Source organism: Papilio xuthus, unplaced genomic scaffold, assembly GCF_000836235.2.
Source record: "Papilio xuthus unplaced genomic scaffold, Pxut_1.1 DF828177.1, whole genome shotgun sequence".
In the NCBI taxonomy this organism is placed as follows: Eukaryota; Metazoa; Arthropoda; class Insecta; order Lepidoptera; family Papilionidae; genus Papilio; species Papilio xuthus.
This window is the reverse complement of record NW_013530472.1, coordinates 4,302,960-4,325,698: the sequence shown is the minus strand read 5'-3', so window position 1 is coordinate 4,325,698 and position 22,739 is coordinate 4,302,960. Positions and strand designations below refer to the sequence as shown.

Here is a 22,739-nt window from a genome sequence, read left to right as displayed (position 1 = left end):
AATATAATTGACAATGACGCTACGAAGAAGTTTGTCACAACTATTCGTGCTAGGACCACAGAAATCTATTTCGCTTCATTTGTGAATTACCTAGTGGATATTCGGAAGCGAGTAAACGAATATTTTTTGTAACAGTATTATTGAATTGGAAAGTGCATGCGTATTTAATACCAAACATTGGTAAAGTAGTGTAATCGTTATGCCGCGCGGAAATAACGATAACGCGATTACATCCCTATTGGATGATTTGGAAAGGTGTCTTTTTTCTTATATTACCCGTTTATTACTTCGCGTGATATCAATAAACATGAGTTTGTACGAATTATGCAATTAAACGCATGGTTAATTGAACTGCCGCGTATGTTAGTTAAGTGGTTACTTTATTGTAGTTTTAGTTTATAAATCTACACTATGGGGCTCTTATTTGTATAAAAAGTGATTTCAAAATTAATTAAGTGTCAAGTGCTCAAGGTTATTTAAACCGAAAAATAGTTCATTTTTGAAAGTAAATTTTGTATAGAATTTTAAAACAACTTTGGAAGTATTGCTATACATGTCTTTAGTAACCTCCAGGTTTTTAACAATGAAAGAAAGCGAGAATCCGTGTAAACACGAGAGAAAGGCTTGCATCCTGGCAACACGTGCTGCGAGCGACGAAGCGTTGCTTGTTATGCTAGCTTCACACGTTAGGAAAACAGAGCAATAGGACAATGGCACAATGCAGTACTAATATTTAAACGTTAAGACGAGAGAGAATAGCTCTGTAGTAGTAACATTTCATCATCAACACAGTTAATCGAAAAGTTATAAATGCTTCGTGTTAATTGCTATGCATTTTGACACATTTTAAGGATTCTACTAAAGTTTATGTTACTGTTTTGGACATTATAATTGCGTTATACTATTAGCAATATTCTGTCATGTGTGAAACTACCATGAGTTCGAAAAAGTTTGTTTTGTTCTAATGTGCTGCCTTCGTGTGATACTAGCATAAAGCATTGTCCCTTTGTCAGAGTTCCCTCGCTTTCCTCCGACGTTCCCTTTCATTGCGAGTGAAATATTCACTCGGAAGTTAGTGTACGGGCTAAGTGAAGTGTCGTGTTATACGACTAAATTGAAAATGTATGTCCCAATATTTGGTTGCAGTGAAGCAAGAAGACTGTCGGTGAAGCAGTTGCTAAGCGCTTGTTCGAACCGAAATCAACACATCGTTTTTCGAATTCCATGGTACTAAGATTTAGCACATGTTCCTTCTTCTTCTTGTCAGCCATGAGTCGCCCACAGCTTGGCATATGCATAGACGTTCCTATGGTGAAGGAAAACATCATGATGCAATATGCACATGTGCGTAGAAATTCAAAGATATATGTAAAGTCAATCCGCGTTGGCATAGCATGGATGACTATGGTTATCACACTTAACTTGGGTTAGTTCCGTGCTTCAATGTGGGGGTATTATGAGCTTATTTATCTAAGTAACTGTCTTTAATTAGAAGTTTATAAATAGTAAATCATTTCGAAATAAATTCCACACAAAAATACACCTGCTGGTTCCTAAGTTCCGATTGAAAATATTTGTTGTTGCATTAATGTAATATGTCAGTCATTCAACCTTAATAGTGTTATTTTGTAGCGAGCAATTGCTCAAGTAACATATAATAGAAGTTGCTAAGCAATCACGAATGCACTGAATTATAGTCTGATTAACTTTTTTGACCCGGTGAATGTAAATGATACTAAATTACGCGCAGTATAATAATGAGAAAAATGGTTTAGAGGTTTGATTTCATTATTTTTTAATTCTGTATACTTTTTCCGTATGAATAATTTTCTTCATTGTTCTTGGACGTAACATGGTGATAATGTTGTACTTAAAATGATTTAAATTTCGATATAAAATACTTAAGAGTAAATTGGATTGGATAAAACAGTCGTATAAAATTTTTGTGGTCATGATTATCGACGAAGGTGGTTTGCTATAGACCGATAAAGTTATCTGACCCGGTAAGCGTAAATCAAATTATTACAGCTTACTAGCGCCACCTGTCAATATCAAAATCTAACTAATATTATAAATGCGAAGGTTTAGATGAATGGATGGATGTTTGTTACAAGATATATCCAGAACGGCTAAACGGATCTCGATGAAACTAGGTGTACAGATGGAACATAATCTGGAAGAATATATAGGCTACTTATTATGTTATTTTTGAATCCGCGCGGACGGAGTCGCGGGCGACAGCTATAGTTTCATAAAATCCTTGTCCCGTTTACTGTCTTGTCATGTTTTTTTTTTTCTTTTATATAAATTTCTATGCCTATTTTCTAACAGATGCAATAGCAGCATTTCTATTGGTTGAAGAGATAAACATGTCGCTGTACACATTGAAATGTAATTGATTTTAAAAGGACTAATACAATTAAATCATTTGCACATGAAAGTTTTTATTTATTGATACTTATGCGATTGAATTTTAATAGAAGTGTCACGAGGGGTATAGAAAACAGTAATGGACCAGTCACAACTTTCAAATGTCAATTAGTGGATATGGTAAAGGAAATGTACTGTATGTCAGTACGTCCGCGTACGTCTTTTCTAGCCTTTGATGGTGTTTTATGTTACCTTGGTATCGAATAGAAAATACTATTGAATTCGATTTGCACAATCTATTTACGATTTAATTTCTACGGGTAAAGGGTCAAAAATGTAGTAGGGTTCTATTAATAGGCATTGAATAGTCAAGGACTGACTGATGTATGCGTAGATGGATAAATATAGAAGCAACAGAGATGTGTCAGGAACGCGTCAACTGGAAGTTTGTGATCTCTCCCTACCTGGGTTATTAGCGTGAGTTATGTTGTTGTTGAATAGTATGTAACTGGAGACACACAACACAACATTTGTGAATAAATTTAAAAAAAACATTGATTTAAATCGCCATTTTAATTCCTTATATGTAGTTATTTCTAAGACGCTAGTAATGCGATACTGTCCCTTGTGCGTTTACTTCCGTGTGATTGAACTTCCGTTAATGCGAGGGTCGGTGACGACGCTAGTCAACTAAACTAATAGCGGATATGTTGCGCGTGCGCATCGATGCATTTATTACTGACACAAAATAGATTAAGCTCCATCAAGATGTAATTATAAGATGGGGGGCAAATACTAAGTTTTCACAGACGATTATTATGCACGGTTCTTTGTAGAAATTTGGAAAAAGCACGAGAGGTTTACATTTTTTCATTCATGGCATAGGTGCATTAAGCTTTTTTCTTTAAAAAATTAAAATAAACTAACACTAAATTTATAAATGCGAATGTTTGGATGGATGGATGTTTTGTTAGAAGATATCTCCAAAACGAATGAATCATGAATCACGCTATTTTTTTTTAAATTTTATGACCTGGTAACATAGATCTTTAGGTCATAATCACGCTGAAATTTTAATTAAACGTAGAATATAGCCTAAAATAACACATAGACTACTAATTACGCGCAAAAACTAGTTGCTTTATCTTTCTTAAATCGTCTCACTCATTTAACTTTTTTATTGTATTAGATCGCTAAAATAGCGAAGCGACCGCTGCCTATAATAGAAATCTGCAATAAAAAATAATAATATTATTATATATTTTTGGCGGGAAATGCTACCAAACCTGTAGTATCATCATCGTGACGTCACCGCTATGGTATGCGAAGAAAAGTCAGGTTATGATGTAACACGTATCGTTTTACAAGCCATCATAAGCACTTAAACATTGCCGTTTCACCGGCGGCTGTTTATTTTATATTCATATAAGACAAGATATTTGACCATATGGGAAACGAAAGTCGACCATATTTGGTGTTACGACTCGTTATCAATGAAATACATATCCTTTTACACTTTTCCTTTCGAACACGCATTTAAATTTAAATGTGTTAAAGTTTAAACTAAACTTTTATGAGTTTAGTTTAAACTTTAAAAAAAAGTTTTTTGCATTTTAAGTGAATATTTAAAATGTGTTTTTTTAATCGTAATTTTTAGACTCCTTTGCTTAATTTCTTACTGGGACTTTACTTTTGTCATTGTTTATTTTTCTTTTCGTTTATTCCTGAAATACATTTGAAACCAATTTGTCGCGTTCCTTTAACACTTTAATCTTCAGCCATATATAAATGTGACTTCGACGTTCCCATTTAGGTTCTTTTCACACGAACGCGTATGCAATGCGATAGGTAAAATTAACAGAAATATTTATTTTATACGGTATTTGTTAGAAAGTGTAATATTAATGTATTTAAATCTCGTTAACTTTAATTTACAATTTATTGAACTCCGTAATTATAATAAAATTAAAATAAAAAGTATGAATCTGAAAGAAGGTCTAAAGTTACAATAAGGATCTCATTTTATATCTACGAGTAACAGCGGCCCGTCGCTCGCACGTGAGCGACGGGCCGCGTCCGCGATATAATACCAGTACCACTCATCCTGATGAAGGGCCCCCGATGGGCTCGAAACTAGTCGGTGCCGCCACCGGACGAATATACGTGAGTGTTTAGCCGTGTTTATATATCAGTTTAGTATAATGTCTCACGAAAGTTTGAATAATTTAATAGCGTAATTAACCCTTATTGTGGCAAGATTTCTTTTTTGAAGAAAAGCAAAAAACAAAGTTTAAAAATTGAAGTTAAAAATTATTTTATAGTGATCGTATATTCTTATAAAGTTGTATGTATGGTATACTATACAAAATGAACATAAGGGTTAATTAAGTTTTGAGAATCGAATTCGATTAAAATATGGCCGTAAACTATCTTAAAATTTTAACTACGGAACCATTTTTAAATATTTAAAAATTTAAATGCACTCCGACAACCACTGTCTCCATATTTAACCGGCCCATTTCTTATTTATATTGGACTTAAATATAGCACGCGGAAGCATTTTACTAACATCCCATTCCTGGGTATACACGGATTCGTTAAAATTATAGCTAAGATGGTTTAAAATTTTTGACTCCCGAATATAGACTGTCTCAAATTAATGTGGTGTGTTATTTAAAAAAACAAAGACTCAGTATTATTGTGATTTACTTTTATTGTTTTCCTGTTCATTAGTAAATTTTGATATTTACGTAACATAAATGTATTTATTTAATTTTCGATGAAATAGCTAAAGTTAAGTCCGTTAGATAAATGCGACAAGAAAAGTTATTATAAAATAAATATCACTTTTTTGTGTTCTCGCAGAAGACCCTTGTGAATATTTTAACAAAGAGCCAATTGAATTTATTTATACAATGCTCAGAGTTCTAGTACAATTTCTTTTCCATAAGTCTATGGGTTTGTTGCCAAACATTGCAAATTGCTCGGCAGCGCTCCGTTTGTCTCAAATTGCTCTTCGCTTTGTTGCGCTCATGTCTGCGTATCTGGGACAATGTAGTTTGCTAATGTTGTGTGTGTGATAATAGTTCAAAAATCTTTTGCCGATCTGTGTTAAAGTTTGGAGTTTAATTTTCTAGGTAGTCATTACACTTTTAACATTAGTTTTAGTTATTTTAATTTTGTCAAAGTCTTCTTCTTCTTCTAGCTCTACAGCCCTTTGTGGGCCTTCGCTTGGTCCAGCAACTTTTTCCACCTCGGTCTATCTCTGGTCACGGACTTCCAGTTTGCTATGCCCACTTTTTTTGTAATTTTGTCAAAGTGCGAGTCAGCAATTCACAAGAACATATCATATAAGTCGCATATTTTAGAGTTCTTTTGGAATACAATAAAAGAAAAAAAATATGCGCTTTAATGTTTTTTTCTTAACAATCTAAAACGAGGCATTGTCAAAGTGCAGACGTGTTCCCAGAGGCTCGTCTGTATCACGATAACGTAATGGCTTTCATGACGTCGGTTTAAAATTATACCCGCTACAATAAAATTGACTTTTTCATTCCAATCTTTTTGGTTATTTCTTACAATGGTCTATCAAGAAGGTCATTGCGCTTCGATTATAGATTGCGTTGGTCATGCGTTCTTCGACTTTTTATGTGCAAGAAAAAGAAAGTAAAATGATTTTGAAATTGAGAAATATTTGAGCGAGAAGATTTTTTTAAATCTGATCTTGCGTAATAAAATATACACAAAGTAGTACTAAGGTTCGTGTAAATTTTTTTAACTAGTTTGTACTTTGAACTGTCTATTAGTAGTTTAGAGTCTACAGCGAAGCCATCATTGAGTTGTTCCTATAAAAAGTAAGGCTTAATTGTTTGTAAAATATTGAAGGTGAAAGGCAAACTGTCCACTAAAGACCCGACACAAAGGCTATGTCTATGCCATATACATCTCAATTGGGTTAACGTGCACATAGGTTTCACGGCATGGTGCACCCATTAGTGCAGTGTAGCGTTGACATAGAATCGCGCGCTGGAAGTGGCTAGAAATATCCACTGAAGTTTGACTGTTCCCTTACGATAAAATGTAGTCAGGGAAGTAGTTGATAGGTCAATGAATTTAGTATGGAAATTATTATAATTAAATTCCTTTGTATGTAATAAAATGAAGGAAGAATTCCAATTTATGTTCTTTGTAAATTGATTTTCACTGATTTTAAGTTGTTTCCAAACCGTTACGACTTAGGGTCCTTCAAGAAGCGAGCTTATCACTATCTCAAAGGCCGGCAACGCATCTGTGGTTCCTCTGGTATTGCTGATGTCCATGGGCGTCGTTGAACACCTCGGTGTTCCCGCTGCTCGTTTGCCCCCTTCTGTTATAAAAAAAAAGATTAGGAATTTTTTATGAAACTTTTATTAGGTTTATTTTGTCACTTCCAGTTTGATAACATCGTTATTAATAACAATACAATAACAACGATGGGCGCGTGTCGAAATCACGGTCACGCCTTTTGCGGCTATCTGCTTTATGGTGTTACGTGAAAATATTGCAGGCGATACTTGTAATGTATCTCACAGATGTACTGTGCATATACAAAAGTGAGAAAGGTTTTCTGTTGTAATGTCTAAATGTTTTTATTTCTTTATTTTGTCAGTGAATATTGATACATACAATATATATCTTTAACAGTGGTAGAGCCCGCTTTAACATCTTCGCACGAATTGTCCCGGCTCGTCCGGTGAAATACCACGACCACACAGAAGAGTTTGCGTCCCGGAGGCCCAATTTAGTCCTCTTTCACTTCCCACCCTTTTCTTATAAGAAAAGGATGGGAGGTGGTAGTGGACTTTTCGGATGAGAGGATGCATGGTAAGGAAATATTTCCTTTTTCATATCCTCCGTCGATTAAAGGTAGGCAACGTAAATGCAATTGCGTATGTCTATGGGCAACGGTCACTTCGGTATTTCAGCGATTTCAGGTGGCCGCTCGCTTGTTTGCCACCTTATGATATAAAAAAAATATCTAAAGCAAACTTTAAGTAAAGGTAAATTAAGTAATTTACTCTTATACTTTAAACATTCCCTGAGGGTTGATTTCTCTCAGTATGTCTATATGAAGGGACTCCCATAGTAAATATTAAATGTCACAACAATTTTCACTCGAAAACTTTAGTTTGACAATTACTTTGAATGTTATACTTAATATTTCTATAATTTAAAATCTTAGTATAGTCTTTAATCCCAATATTTGTGGGGTAGGCGCACCAGTTTTGCTCCTCCAAATCGTTTTTATCAATATCTTCCATTATTTCAATTCTTACTACTTACGCAATCCACCTTCGTTAGCCTACCCTTACCGATTTACGCCACTATAGATATTTAATGTAAGCGAATGTTAAATTTGCTTTTCGTAGCCGTTATGCTGTGAAACTGTGATTTGATAACAGAGAAAAAATGTACGCTTTGTTGTTGTGAGATTCAATGATGAATGTTTCTTAATCCGTTTCCTTGCAAGACGAGAATTTTACGAGAAAACAAGTGTACTAAGTAGTGATGGACGCATCAACACTGAAATCATAGACGAGTTGTTCAAATGAACATAAATCGCAGACTCTTTACAATATTCGACCCTTCGTAATAGCACCCTCGTAAGAGCAATAAGTGCACACAAACTATGCTACATTGTGTTTTTAGCTTATTGTTTCTCGTTTCTATTTGAAATGTTAGCCCCGCATTTTTGTACAATGGCTCCTAAATATAACGGTTAGTTTCCACTGCCGAACGGTCTTCTTCACAGTCTTCTTTCCTTTAATTACAACAGAGTGATACAATAGTTGAAACTGAAGACAATAATAAATGAATAAATCTTACTTCTTACTAATGTTATAAATGTGAATGTTTAGGAGGATGTTTGTGTGAAAGTATCTCCATAACGGCTGGATACATCTCACTGAAATTTGGCAGAGACTTAAAACATAGTCTGGAAGAACATATAGCGTACTTAGTAAGTTGTTTTTTTGTTCCGTGCGGACGGAGTCGCGGGCGACAACTCGTACTGCATTAAAGATTGGTAACATCGGAGAAAAACAATAAAATGTTTTGTATATAATATAATGTATTGAATTGTTTAAATAAATCTACAGACGTAATAGTTACGGAAGGAATATGAAATCATCAGTCCATTAAATCGATCTGTACAAAGTTTGTTGTAGGAAATGTAAATATTTTGCACCATTGTTTGCGAGACCATCTTCAATGCATTGTTCTCTGGTTGCTTCACGTCACAGCTGTCTGTCATCAAGTGTGTTTTGATGTTGTTCTGTGGGGTAATTAAAACTGTGAGTTATTGTAACGCCTTATAATTGGGCAAAGAATGAACTATTTGGTACAATAGGAAAGATGTCTTTGATCATCTCACTCTACGTCCACGTCCACGCTCACTATACGTCCCCACCGAGGGGCTCGGAGCCTAACCTAAGTTTAAGGATGATTAGGCCATAGTCAACCACGCTGGCCAAGTGCGGGTTGATTGACTTCACACATATCTTTGAATTACTTCTCAGATATGTGCAGGTTGCATCGCGATGTTTTCCTTCACCGTAAAAACGTCGGATAAATGTACATATGTAAATCGGTATATGGCGGGATTCGAACCCAGGACCTGCAGATTGCAAGTCCAGTGCTTGATCACTGAGCAACCGACGCTCCGTGTCTTTGATGCTGTAATTTAAATTCTTACCTATGATTGACTTACCGTTGGTTTTTGAGACTAAAATCTCTGTATAAACTTAGAGAGATCCTCGTCATTATCTTTGATAAAACAGAGATAACAATATATTTTAAACGGAGATTTTGGTCTCAGAAACCCACGGTTAAAAAATCATTTTACTGAAGACTTTAGTTGGACTTTTACATATAAATCAAGCATGTTATATTTCCACGAATAATAATTATTGCGATGAATGTAATTAACAAAAAGTTGTGTATACGATCTTAGAACATTAACAAATGGATACAGCATTCTAGAGCATGTGGATCTGGATATTAATATGTTGAAACAAATCTCACTAATAATTTATTTCTTAGAAACACAATCTTAAGTATAAGGTGTTGGCATATTTGTAACAGCATAAGTGATAAGAGTTAAAAGAAAAAAAATAATAAAACACTACCATATCCTTCAAGTAAAGTTGTGTAAAACCACAAGAATAATATATATAGGACTAGCTGTCGCTCGCGACTCCGTCCGCGCGGAAGTAAAACAAACTTAATAAGTAGCCTATGTGTTCTTTTAAAGTATGCTCTACATATATGCCAAATTTCAGCGACATCCAAGCAACCGTTCCGGAGATATCTTCAAACAAACATCCATAGTAAGATATTAGTAAGATTAAATCTAGTTTCAAACGCATTAAAACGCAGGAGCTTACCATAGCAATAAATCCTACTAACTGTATTGGTATGAGGAACTTTATTTATCTTCACTTAATTAATTTTAACTTTAAATAAATTCGCTATGTTTTTGTAAATTGTACCATACAGTTGTAATATTTGTCCGCGTATAGCGCTGCTTCGCCCCAGTTGTCAGACAAATCAATCAGGGACAGCTAAGAACTCTCTTCAACTAGGGCTGTGCTTACTTCATACTTATCTTCGAATTACTTGAGATTTTAAACACTAAATGTGGAACTGTCATGACTGTAAACTGTCGTGACATTTGGCTTATTACATTGTCGTCCCTTTCATTCTACGAGTATTTGCTAAAAAAAGAGACTACAATATGCTTTCAAAAAGTATCACGGCAGTTGACAACCACAGTCAGTTAAGATAGCTTATAAAGGTACTACCTGTCACCCACGACTCCGTCCGCGCGGATTTAAAACAACTTAATTTGTAGCCTATGTATTCTTCCAGACTATGATCTAGATCTAAGTAAAATTTCATATAGATCCGTTGAGCCGTATCGGCAATACCTTTTTTATATTAAATAAAGCTTCAAACATCCATACATCAGAACTTTAGCAATTATAATATTAGTAGGATTAGTAGGAAGTAAGATTGTTGAATATTTTAAGCAGAGATGATATTATATTAGAGATTATAGTCTTCTAATGCAATTAAATATATATAATTGTATTAACAATGACCGTTGTTTGTCACATTGTCTTTGTAATATTACTATTTAGACTACAGTCTGCTAATAAGACAGAAGCCTATTTTAATATGTCTCAAAATATAATCTCTAATGATCCAATTAGAATTTACAGGATTATTTGAAATTATCAATGAATTTAGGTCTTGACAAATACTGAAATTGCAAATCGATTAGAAAGACAAAGACCTAGTGGGGCAATCCCATGCCATACACCACCTCAAAGGCCGGCAACGCATCTGCGGTTCCTCTGGTATTGCTGATGTCCATGGGCGTCGTGGAACACCTCCGTGTTCCCGCTGCTCGTTTGCCCCCTTCTGTTATAAAAAAAATACAGCATAAGTACATAGAGAAATACTGCAATATTTGCTTACCAGTAATGTTTAAGTCCCCTCTCGGGGCCCCTTGATCCCCGTTACTCCATGCAGCGTCCACCGAAGCGACCTAAGAGCTCGGCGGCCTCCCAATCCGGTGATAATAACGAAGTAACGGTTCGAGCCCAGGTTCCTGAGGGAGCCCTCGAGCTTAGTTACTCTTAAACGAGGTTTAGGCTAAGCGCAATCTGCGCTCGGCCACATCAAGCCCGGTGAAGCTGTAAAAGCCTCCTCAAGGCAAACAGTGGGAATTCAGTCAGTCACAAAAAATACCAGTAAGGTGCATAATATCTTATTATATTGTAGTCAGTAAAGTAAAAGGCAGTACTCTCTCCGTCATTAGTTTAAGATGAATCAAACTGATAACCAGCAACTCCCGAGTTCGAGGTATCCGAGAAAGTAGGATCAAAATCATACGTCTCTTGAGAACGCACGGATTGTAATCTGAATACTGTCGCATTGTTTATATCCTAGTTTACCTCTTCGCTCGACGTTCAACGTATAAACCGACGGTTGCAGAGATGATGACGCGCCGGTCCACGTATCTACCGCTTTTTTTAATTTTTAATGTGGTCTCAATATAATGAAGTATACATTGGGAAGTAAAAGTTTGGTCTCTGATTATGATCTCCGCTGCATACTACAATCATTTGTGTTTAAACGTATATTTATATGAAGTACTAAGATTGAATTTATAGATTCCAAAATAACATTGATATATTTATTACGCCGCGGCGACTGCAGATACTCCAGTTTATTAGGTGTTACGTTTAAATAGGCATAATTTTATATGGTGTGGTATTTTGATTAGAAAATAACAAATGGGACAAAGGTTTTCATAATAATTGAGATATAACGTTCACTTTTGTCGTGTATAGGCATTCGTTACGTGCACAGTGCGCGGAAGACGGCAGCCTTTCAATCAAGATAAGATACGACTGTTCTCACGCCGCCGACAGCAATCACAGCCGTGTCATCACTAACAATACTGGAGCGTACATACTGATTAAAAATTCTACGTATAGTATAAGTCTTGAGGTGTAATGATCCGGTCTTGAGTAGAAAGACGTTATGAATAAATGAAGAATTTGATAAGATTTACTGTCTATCGACTACTCACGCCCCCAGCGTAAGGGCTATTAGTTAAAGTTATGGGAAATCTCTGTTAGTTTTCTGTTTCCATATTTGCTTGATAGTTAAAGTGCAATTTCACTTTTATTAGTATGTCTAGTTTTGCTTACTTGAAGTTTGTTACTTAATGTGTTACTTCATCGCCACCATCATCATCGTCGTCAATATTATTATATCTATCATCTTCTAGTATTGTTTGTGCACATTTCTCAACAACCATTCTTTTCTTGAATAAATCATCTTAAGCTTCTAATATAAACTTCACATATAAGAAAATAATCTGCATGAATAAGTTTGACATCTATATATATAAAAGAAAGTGGTGTTAATTACACTATTTATAACTCAAGAACGGCTTTACCAATATGGCTGATGATTGGTGAGGAGGTATCTTAGAGCCAGGAGACGGACATAGGATACTATTTATTCTTTTTTTACGCATGTTTAGATGGATGTAATATGGATGGATGGATGGGTGGGCTACACTAATTTAGTATTTTATATATTCACGCGGACGGAGTCGCGAGCGACAGTTAGTTTGGTGACTATGTTCAATTAACTTTATACATATGTGCGTCATTAAGCTTTGTGCAACAGCGCCCTTTGATAAATCAAGTTGACGGGGCTTGTTCAATTCAGTGCCTGAAACGTATGGAATACGAGTGGAACGTCTGAGTGCAATACTGAATACCTCTACGTTTTCATATACGGGTATTTTTGTTAGGTTTGTGCTACGTTTAACTTGCTTGTGTTACATGACAGGTTCAAGGTTCGAATACCGTTATGTACCTATGTGTTTTTCGATTTCAAATTTACATATGTAAATTTACACGACGTTTTATGGCAAAGGAAAACATCGTGATGCTGCACATATCTGAGAAAAAATTTAAAGATATGGATGACTATGGCCTAGTCATCCCCGACTAAGGGTAGGCTCCGAGCCCCTCGGTGGGGATTTATAGTGAGATGAAGTTTTTAGGGCTGTGAAATATTCACATAGAATGTTACTATTTCTTTTAAATTGAAACACAGATATGTGTTTATTTTACTAATGTAAACAAAAGACTACCACGTGAGTTTGATTGTGTTTTGTTTGTGTGCGAGTCATGACCCCGATCTTATTCTGTTCCAGGTGGGCGATAACCGTCCGATTTGCATGCGATCGGCGTCCGCTATAATAGACGAGGTTCGATTCCGTGAACGGTAAGTGATGAAGCTTGTTTTCTATAATTTTCTCCGACATACCGTGACGTTTCTTCCGTTTTAGATGTGTTTTGACCTATTTTGAGTGGTGTTTGTTTATTTCGTTGGCAAATGACATTGAATTGAAATTTAACCCAACGTATATCGTTTGCGTAAACAAAGTATCAGAATATATCTGAATTGAACAGATGAAAAACTATTTTTTAGGGTTCCGTACCTCATAGGAAAAAAACGGAACCCTTATAGGATCACTTTGTTGTCCGTCCGTCCGTCTGTTAAAACCCTTTTTACAAAAAAAGTATTTTTTCTGTAGATTAATAATAAAACCGACGGTTAATATTGTCTTAAATTAGTACAAATCTAACCACATTAATAATTATCAAATTAGGGTGAAAAATTATTTACATATTTGACATGATAGAAAGTGAATTTCAATACCGTCACCTAATTTTTTGTTGCGCTTCAAAAATCCTGCCATATATTTGCGTCTATAGTTTTTTTTAATCAAAATTAATTAATCCTATAAGTAGTTAACTTAGTGCTTTAGTCCTTTAGTACTCACAAATGCATCGTAGTCCTAGATAGTACGTACGTCGAGACGGGTCGATACGTTCGGATATTGAAACTGCACGGCCTCGCCTCGCGGCAGTCTATCGCCGGCTCTTGGCTGAATCGCGCGCGCGTTTAAAAAAAAAAACTTTCATCCGCAGTGTCTATGTTGACAGTGTTTTTTTTTCTGTGGATAAATATCGATTTTTTTTCTTGAGGTTTTAATGTGATTAATTGAGTTTTTTTTTTTGGAATATTGATGAAGTTTTTATGTGTAAGTGTGACGGTAGATACGATTTTTTTTATGAATATTTTTTTTTTCACTTTTTTAAATTAATTTATTGTGTTAATATTTTAAGTAGATTTTATTATATTCAATTTTTTAAATATTAGAAAGAATTTGATTATAAATGAGGATAGGATGGGATAGTTAATAATTCGTTAATTATAATTTTCTATTTATTGTATTGTAAATTAATTTTTAGATTGCAAAGAAATATCAGTTTGCCGAAGGTTTCATATTTGAGTGACTTTTTTCAATTACTTAAATTTTTTTTTTGGAGAATTTAAAATAGCAAATAATCATGTTGGAAATATACCTTATCTTAGATATTGTTTTCCTTGATGTGATAAAAAATTTATATGACGCAGAAATCAGAAGATTTATCTCCGTGTTTCATTTTGATTATCAAACTTTCATTTTACTTTTCTAATATTCCCAAAAATGTAAAAAACGGATGATTTTTGCTATGCCTAAAGGTTACGGCAAGACGTAATTAGTAGACGTAATTAAATAATGTCAGTAATTTACTTATTATTATTACAATTCGATATGCGATTTGCTGTTTTTTATGTTCATACCGAAACTAGCGTTGGACCATGATCCCACTCGATGTTAACTTACTACCGTACGTAGTAAGTTTAGTCTACAGTTGATTCTAGGCAAATTATAAATGGACGGTATTTTTGATTTCGCGATGACATAAGTTTTAACTATCAATATGAAGGTAGACTTATCCTTTGTTATTATCTATAGTGTTATATACGTTTTAAGTTAGAGTTACTTGAAGCTGGATTAACGCTTACTTAAGCCGATTTAAAGCTTATAGCTTATAGTAAGCTATGGACTTCATATAAGGCTAGTTTATAGCTTTATCTTTATTTTTTGTCTGTCTCTTATGTTTGTGATTCATTAGTGGATTCCGTGGGAACTAAAGTTATTAGTCTTTGTTGCTATGTTTATAGGTTTATAGCAATTTATGAAATTGAATACACCGTAATAGTACAGTCGTTTTTTTGGATCTGGGGACCACAGTTTAAATTATAATCATGTTTCAAATATTACATCTAAATACTTAAGTTTTAATTTAAAACGATTCAAATTGGTCGTAAGTAGTAAAATAGTGATATTTTATTAGTTTAATTTGTATTTTATGTTTACATAAAGAAATGCCTGCTGTAGTGATCTAGAAATTCTTTAGTTTTGTACTACTAGCTGTCGTCCGCGACTCCGTTCGTGCGGAATTAAAAAAAACATAATTAGTTGCTTGTGTTCTTCCAGACAATGTTCTGTTGTCTGTCTTCAGTTGCTTGTGTTGAATGTCTGTCTTCTGTAACATCCAGTTTGGATAAAGTGTCGGCTATTTCATTGATTTTTAAACCGATATGTGAAGGTGCCCATTGAAGTACTACGCTGACATGTTCAAAAGAACGAAAGTCCCTAAAAAAAAAGAAAAAAATGTTTATCATAATTGCAAGAAGTCTACATTAAGCCTTTTCCTAAGCACTGAATCAACTCTGAGTGCGGTAGTAAGATTTAATTTATATCTATTTCTGTCGTAAGATGTGTCGTAAATTTTAATGCAAAAATCAATTTGGTTTGCGTTGTGAAGTGGCAACCCTGAGCCTGAAACGCAATGTTTTGCCACACCTTGCGCTATCGTACTGCGATTCGTTACTCTTGTACAAATTACTGGCACTTACTCTTCACTGTTAGAAACTGAATTTACTATGAATATTTTTATAACTAGATGTTGCCCGCGACCGCGTCCGCGCTGAATTAAAAAAAAATAGTAGCCTATGTGTTCTTCCAGGCTAAGTTTTCTTGAGACACCTTCTAACAAACATCAATCCAAACATTCGCATTTATAATATTAGTACGATTTAAGTATAGAGATATATAAAAATTAACGTTTATTTGAAAAGTTAGGGTTGGCGACACACAGTCATTCGGGTAAAAAAAATTAAGCCAAAACATTATGGTTTGCAATACTTTCCATATCGACCATGGAGGGCGGGTGATGATTTTTACCCATGTGATGAATAGAGTTACATCTCTTATAAGGTCTCTAAAGACATCCGAGGGTTGATTTAATTTTTTTGAAGAACGTTGTAAGTGTTGAGGTATGAATTTTGTTTTTAAACGGTCCTATGATTAATATTGCTTTTAGTTTTTGTCCCTCATGTTAATACTATAAAGGTATGGTAATGAAGAGATTTATAACTTGTGAATTATATTTGGCTTTACGTTATAGTAGAAACTGTAGCGTAGGAACTGATCAAGTATAACTCAATTGCAACGAAATGCAGCAAATTTGCGTACACATGTTGAAATCGATGTTTTGTAATGGTTAAATCGGCTAACTCGATTCGCGGTTTTCACGTTTCACAATTTTAGTGCAAATTTTGATTCAATTCTAACAGATATTACAATATTGCTTAATTATATTTCAATAAATGTTTTAACGAATGAAATTATTAATTTATTTGATGCTAGTTGTCGCCGTCGACTCCGTCCACGCGGGACTAAAAAACTTAACTAGTAGCCTATATGTTCTTCTATGTTCTATGTTCAAATTTCAGCGGGATCCGTTCATCCATTCTGAAGATACCTTCAAACATCTATCCATCCATCCAAACATTCTTATTATAATATTAGTAAGAAGTAAGATTAAAATATTAAAGTAACTGAAGATTTTCATGTATTATAATTGCATAGATGTAAGAGCTTGTTAGATGCGATAATAGTTTAATGGTTAAGAGTACGGACATGTAATCACGTGACATGGTTCGAATCCTGCAATTTGAATATTCTCCTACCATAAGGCTAGTAGAGCTTAGTTGGAATGTTTACGAGAAAATTAAAAAAAAACACCTATTTTAAATTAAATGAATGAACTTTCTTGGTATTAATAATAGATGTACAATGTAGTAGACATTTAATTGTCAATAGATTTATTTTGGTTGAAAGTTTTAGTGTTAAAATTGGTAATGCAAATATGTCTATTTTTAATAAGTCTGTGATTACAGATAAAGGAAACATTAAGATAGGTTTCTATTGAATTATTTTTCTATTTTAATATCTTGAATAAAAATTCAAATTCGACTAGTAAAGAAACGTTCTCTCTCTATGGTGGTCATAACAATGGCGTTAATTATACGTCTGGGTGCAGTGAAAGCGGACCTTAGAGCTCGCGGCCTTCTCCAAACGAGATTTGTTTACAGCGACTGTATTGAACGATGATCGTTATTTAGTGTTAATGGAATTAATTGAATCGCACTTAGAATTAGTCGTATAATTGGACTAAATTTGGTAAAGTACAGTTAGGGACTTTGGACGTATATGTATTCACTAAGATATTTAATATATTTAAATTACATCTCTTATTATTTATTTAACAAATTTTTGATGTTTTTATTTAAAGTTCAAAAATTTGTCGATAATTAAACTCGTAAAAAACAATTTTATCACATAAACCTTAGGGATTAATTCAGATGACAGATAATTAAATAATTAGAAACTTGTAATGTGTTTTTCAGACATGGTTAAAATATTAAACTAGGTGTTCTAATTTCTATAAATAAAATCTTAGCAAAGACACCTTTGTTATTTTCTTCAAAAAACATTTGTGCTGAATCATCGAGGTCAAGAACCCCAGTCAGTGGGCACCTCAATCAATAACAAACAAAAAAAAACACTGGATGAAAAAATTACATAAGAAAGTGAAACTGATAGAAGGCAAGTAACACCGCGGTATGATTAATAGTTCTATTAACAAGTGAAAGCAATCCGTCTGTTTGTAATTTGCCGAAAAATCTATGAAATTGAGATCTTCGGAAATTTCCTTTAAGAGTAGTAAATATCCAGTACTAGTTTTTTAACATTTTAATGACGTTCAATTAAAAAGCCTGTGTCTTGAATAATTATCGTTTCTCTCAATGTTTATTGTAATGTAGAGTTATGAAGATTTAGAAAGATATTGTCGAGTATTTCTAATATAGTTTTTGATGTGTCATTTTAATCTCTCTTATCGGAATGCTTAGTAATTCATTATGTTACATAATGTTGGTTACAAGATCAATCAAAGTGGTGTGTCTAGACAAGTGCGTACGTAACGTGAACAAATGTTATGTACTATGTATGCTGTAACAGGATGTAAACATTCTATGTTTTTTTAACCAGAGGTTTCGATGATAAAATTGTGTTAGAAAAATTTGGAAACGCCATAAAAGTGGCAGTGACTTTAAGAGTAAAGACAAGGGTTCAGAGTGAACTGTCTATTTGCGTAGTCTTTAGATATTTTTACAATTGTACAGTATAAAAAATTCTAATGATAAAGTTTGTAGAAATGTACTGGAATCGTTTACAAATAAAAATATTCTAACGACCCCGTTCTAAACTTTGTAGTATTTATTGCAAAATATTTATTTTACTTTGTCATAATCATCATATTGTGATTGTGATGTTTGACGTAAAATTTTTATTGATTGCACTTTAAGCTTTAAGAGAACATACTATTGAAATTGCTACAATGGATACAATGTTGACCGAGATATCGAACAAAAAGTTTCAGTATATGACTTTGGATTCTTTGAAATGAATAGGATCTTGATTGCCTTAATATCGTTTTATTTATAATTGAAAGGCGATGGATTATGAACCTCTTTGTCAATGACCTTGAACTTTGGAATCTAGTTTGACATACTTTGGAGCCTCTGAAGCAGGGGGTGGAAACTTAGAAGAAGGACGGTTTGTATGGAAAGTGGCGCCACCTTTTATATAATCGTAAACATCATTTCATCTCATGGCTGAGAAGAAGCATCATTTCTGTCATCGAGACATTCATGTGTCATCAAACCGCTACGTTTTTTCGTATTTCTATTTCTGTTCTTGTATTCTTAGTTAAATGTTGTTTCATTCATTTTGTTTTTAATTAAAATGTGTTTTCGTGAAAAATGACGCTGTACGCAACTGTGTTTTAGATGGACTGATTATGGTAAGTTACAATTCAATAAAAATTTTCATGTTATTCCCATACGTCAGACTCATTTAAACATTTAAATATTTTCGTATTTTGGTGTAGTTTTTAGCACCACAGTGATTTATCCTTTCCGGTTATCATATTGAATGGTGCCCTACTTCTAATACATTTTACATATCAGTTCCTATACTTGATTGGAAATCACATTCTGTTTGTTTGTTGTAGGTGCACATATACACGGTTTCCCCCTTCCTGAGAGACGGTCAGTGATGTTCAGAAAATGTGTGCCAATCACTGGAATTATAGAGCCATAAACTGATGTGTCTGAAATTAGTAGGTGGGTCCATGTGTGTATATGTAAAAAATATATTTTTTTATTTGTAATTTTTTATTGTAAAGAAAAATTTGCTTGCCTATGTTGTAAGAGAATATGTTCAGAGTGTTTAAACTCGCAAATAACTACAAATTGCCAATTGCCAGCTTGCATGTGACTGAAAATATTTTGGGGGTTGGTTTTAATTACAGGGTATGCATTTTTTTGTGACCGCGCTATACTATTTATTACCGTAAATGTAATTTTCAAATATATATATTAAATATTAAAATATTGAGCTGATATCTTGAAAGTCATTGATGTATATGTACTTGCATAGATTTAAAATTAAGTTATGTAGAAATATAATAAATAATGTACAAAAATATAAAAATATTTTGTTTTTATTTCCCCAATAATAATAGGATCATTTTAATAGAGGTATTTCATAGAAGGCTACTTGATATCGGCTCACTATAATAATAACTGATAAGTGGGTGTATTATTTTTGAACATTGATTTAATGTCAATTTTAATTTCATAAATTAGATTCCCACTTATCAGTTATTATTATAGTGAGCTAAATAAGCGTGCCTACGTATATAGATACCAAAAAAAAAAAAATTAGTTCAGCGATTATACGCATGGAGCGCCACAATCGCCGTGGATCCACGACTTCGTGCGAGTTGCCCCTCTTTCTATAGTATACTTATTATACTCTTTGCTCTGAAGTCTTTGTTATCATAATGTATTAATTTTATGATTTCATGTTATATTCGCAAAAAACATTTTTCGTAAAGTTTATTTTGAACGTTTTTATGTTAATTATGCTAGTAGAAGAGAATCCACAAGAGCATTCATCGGGACAAATTATAAAGTAGAAAAGTACAAAAACAAATTTCTGTCTTTCACATTTCCTGCAGCAATTTGTTTTCGTAAAGGTGGAGACACACAGTTGCAGATTATCTAATAGAATTTAAGCTTTCCACTTGACCCAGAGTTATAACCTTTCATTAATATTCATTATAGTGAAATAACATAAGTCCCTACAGTCGCTCTCTAATACTTATACAAAGTCTTTTAAAAGGGAAATCACACTCAATTTCGATTTCACTATAACGCTATACGGAAATGTGTTCATTATCATAATGTTCCCTTTGTCGTAGCTAATGATTTAAAAATGTAATATGACGATTTTCGGCATAGTCAGGAATTACTGCTTTTTTTCCATTTAAGTTATAAACTTTATTTAAGTTTGCTTACATTGTTATAGTGTTTGGTTTATTCAACTTGTAATATTTAATCAAATGATATCGCGTATCTTGTCTTCTATAATAAAACGCATATAATTTCTAAATGAGAAGTAAAGGTTAGTGTGGAGGAGGGAAGAATCGCATGTGGCAAGGAGAACATAAGTATGAGTGTGGACACACCGGCAGAGGTAGGTCTAGGAAGAGATGGACGAATGAAAGGTGACATGGTTATGAAAGGGTGAAGACTGAGATGACGGAATTACATATTGATTTGGAGGACGAAAACTGGTGCGCCAATCCTACAAGTGGGACAAGGACAGAGATGAAGATATAATGGTTAATTAAAGCTCTGATTGATTCGATTTGTGATTTATATTGCATATTGTTGTATGCGGCATGCATACCAAGTAGCATATTTCGTAACTCTAATTTTGCTCGTTTGTAATTATGAACGGTTCAATTATTTGATAATTATCTATATTCATTGCTTCGTATTCGTTAACGTGCGCTTTCTTTTGCGGTCCAATTTGTTTGTGCTTTACATCATTACTATACATGTATAGAAACATATTGTCATCCTTGTCACTCTGATGGAAATAAACAGAGTCAACAATATATGTCTTTTGTGAAACTCGAGGTTAGAGGTCCTTTGCATTTTAGTTGTCAAATGTCAGATGACCATGGAAAATATTACGTATAATTTATGATTTTGTTAATTGTGTTGATATTTTTACTTAAATTTAATAAGAAATAATAAGTATTATTTTATGAATAAAATTTATGAATTCTTATTAGAATAACAATTTTATGTCCTAAATGACATTGTCGTGAACTTTCGAAATGATGATTTTTTTTTCGTTTTTGAATTGATTTTTTTACAGCATTTTAAAAAGAGCAACTTGTTAGCGATTAGTAAAGGTCATTGTAACCATTTTCTATCACAAAACGCATGTTTCGTCTGCTATTAGTCAGATGTTTTATGGAAAGTTGCGTTTGTTAGAGATAACACTATCTAACTCTAACGACCAAATGTTTACCTTTCTCTTCTCTATCTACAGAAATGTGATTTAATATTGATTTAATTTAATTAATATGTCGATTATCAGTTTGGTTATAAATATTACGCACGGTTTGGATGAACGTTTTATACAATTTGTCTAAGAAATGACGTACAGACAATCACGGAATCTAGTAGTATTATGTCGTTTGAACGTTTGGTATGCATTTTTCTGTAAGTGGAACACCGCGAATTGTCCTGACTGTATATTTTTTTCAGATATTTAATTCAATTGATTTTACTCAATAATTAATAGAACCTCAAGTAAAATAACGATGTTTATATCTTAGTTTGAATGTGTCGATGTCAAAAGTGATGACGAATTATAAAATGTGACATTTGCGTTAACGAAATATTACAAAAGTCAAGATGTGCAGCAAGGACCAGATAACGCACATCCTCGGCAAGATCAATGTGGTGAGTACATTTTTAATTTAATATGGTTCAATGTAGGGAATAAAATTTACAACTCATCTAAGATTGAATATCAGGAGATTCCCATAACTCATTTAGGTACGTTCTATACGCTGACATGTTTTTTTTCAAAAATGTACGATTTTGATTTTTTGTCATCTAGTATATATTTTTTCTACTATTTATTTGTTGCGAATCTCAACTTATTTACTAATAAATTTATAAGAATGTTGAGACATGAAACATATCTAAATTTTATCTGAATGTAAAAATGTTTGATATAAAAAAATCTGTTTACTTCATTGTTATTGTTGTATTATATTATATGTTGTGTCTGAGGAGCGTCGGTGGCTCAGTGGTCAAGCACTTGACTTGCAATCTGCAGGTTCTTGGTTCGAATCCCGCCATGTACAAATGTGTATTTCGATTTCCGATTTACATATGTACATTTATCCGACGTTCTTACGGTGAAGGAAAACATCGTGATGCAACCTGCACATATCTGAGAAGTATGATGCTTCAAAGATATGTGTGAAGTCAACCCGCACTTGGCCAGCGTGGTTGACTATGGCCTAATCACCCTTAACTTAAGGCAGGCTCCGAGCCCCTCGGTGGGGACGTATAGTGAGCTGATTATGTATGTAATTGAAAAACGACTGTAACTTTCT

General features: G+C 33.7%; 1 protein-coding gene across 1 annotated transcript in view; it reads left to right on the top strand.

The window, feature by feature from the left end:
• The first annotated feature begins 13,996 nt into the window (after positions 1 to 13,996).
• The window catches only part of DAAM (disheveled-associated activator of morphogenesis-like protein), a 55,367-nt gene continuing 46,624 nt past the window's right edge, over positions 13,997 to 22,739 (top strand). The window contains exons 1-2 of the mRNA XM_013306434.1: positions 13,997 to 14,047; positions 21,948 to 22,074. Coding sequence (XP_013161888.1) covers positions 22,027 to 22,074 — 48 coding nt within the window. The 5' untranslated portion in view covers positions 13,997 to 14,047; positions 21,948 to 22,026. The remainder of the gene's footprint in view (positions 14,048 to 21,947; positions 22,075 to 22,739) is intronic.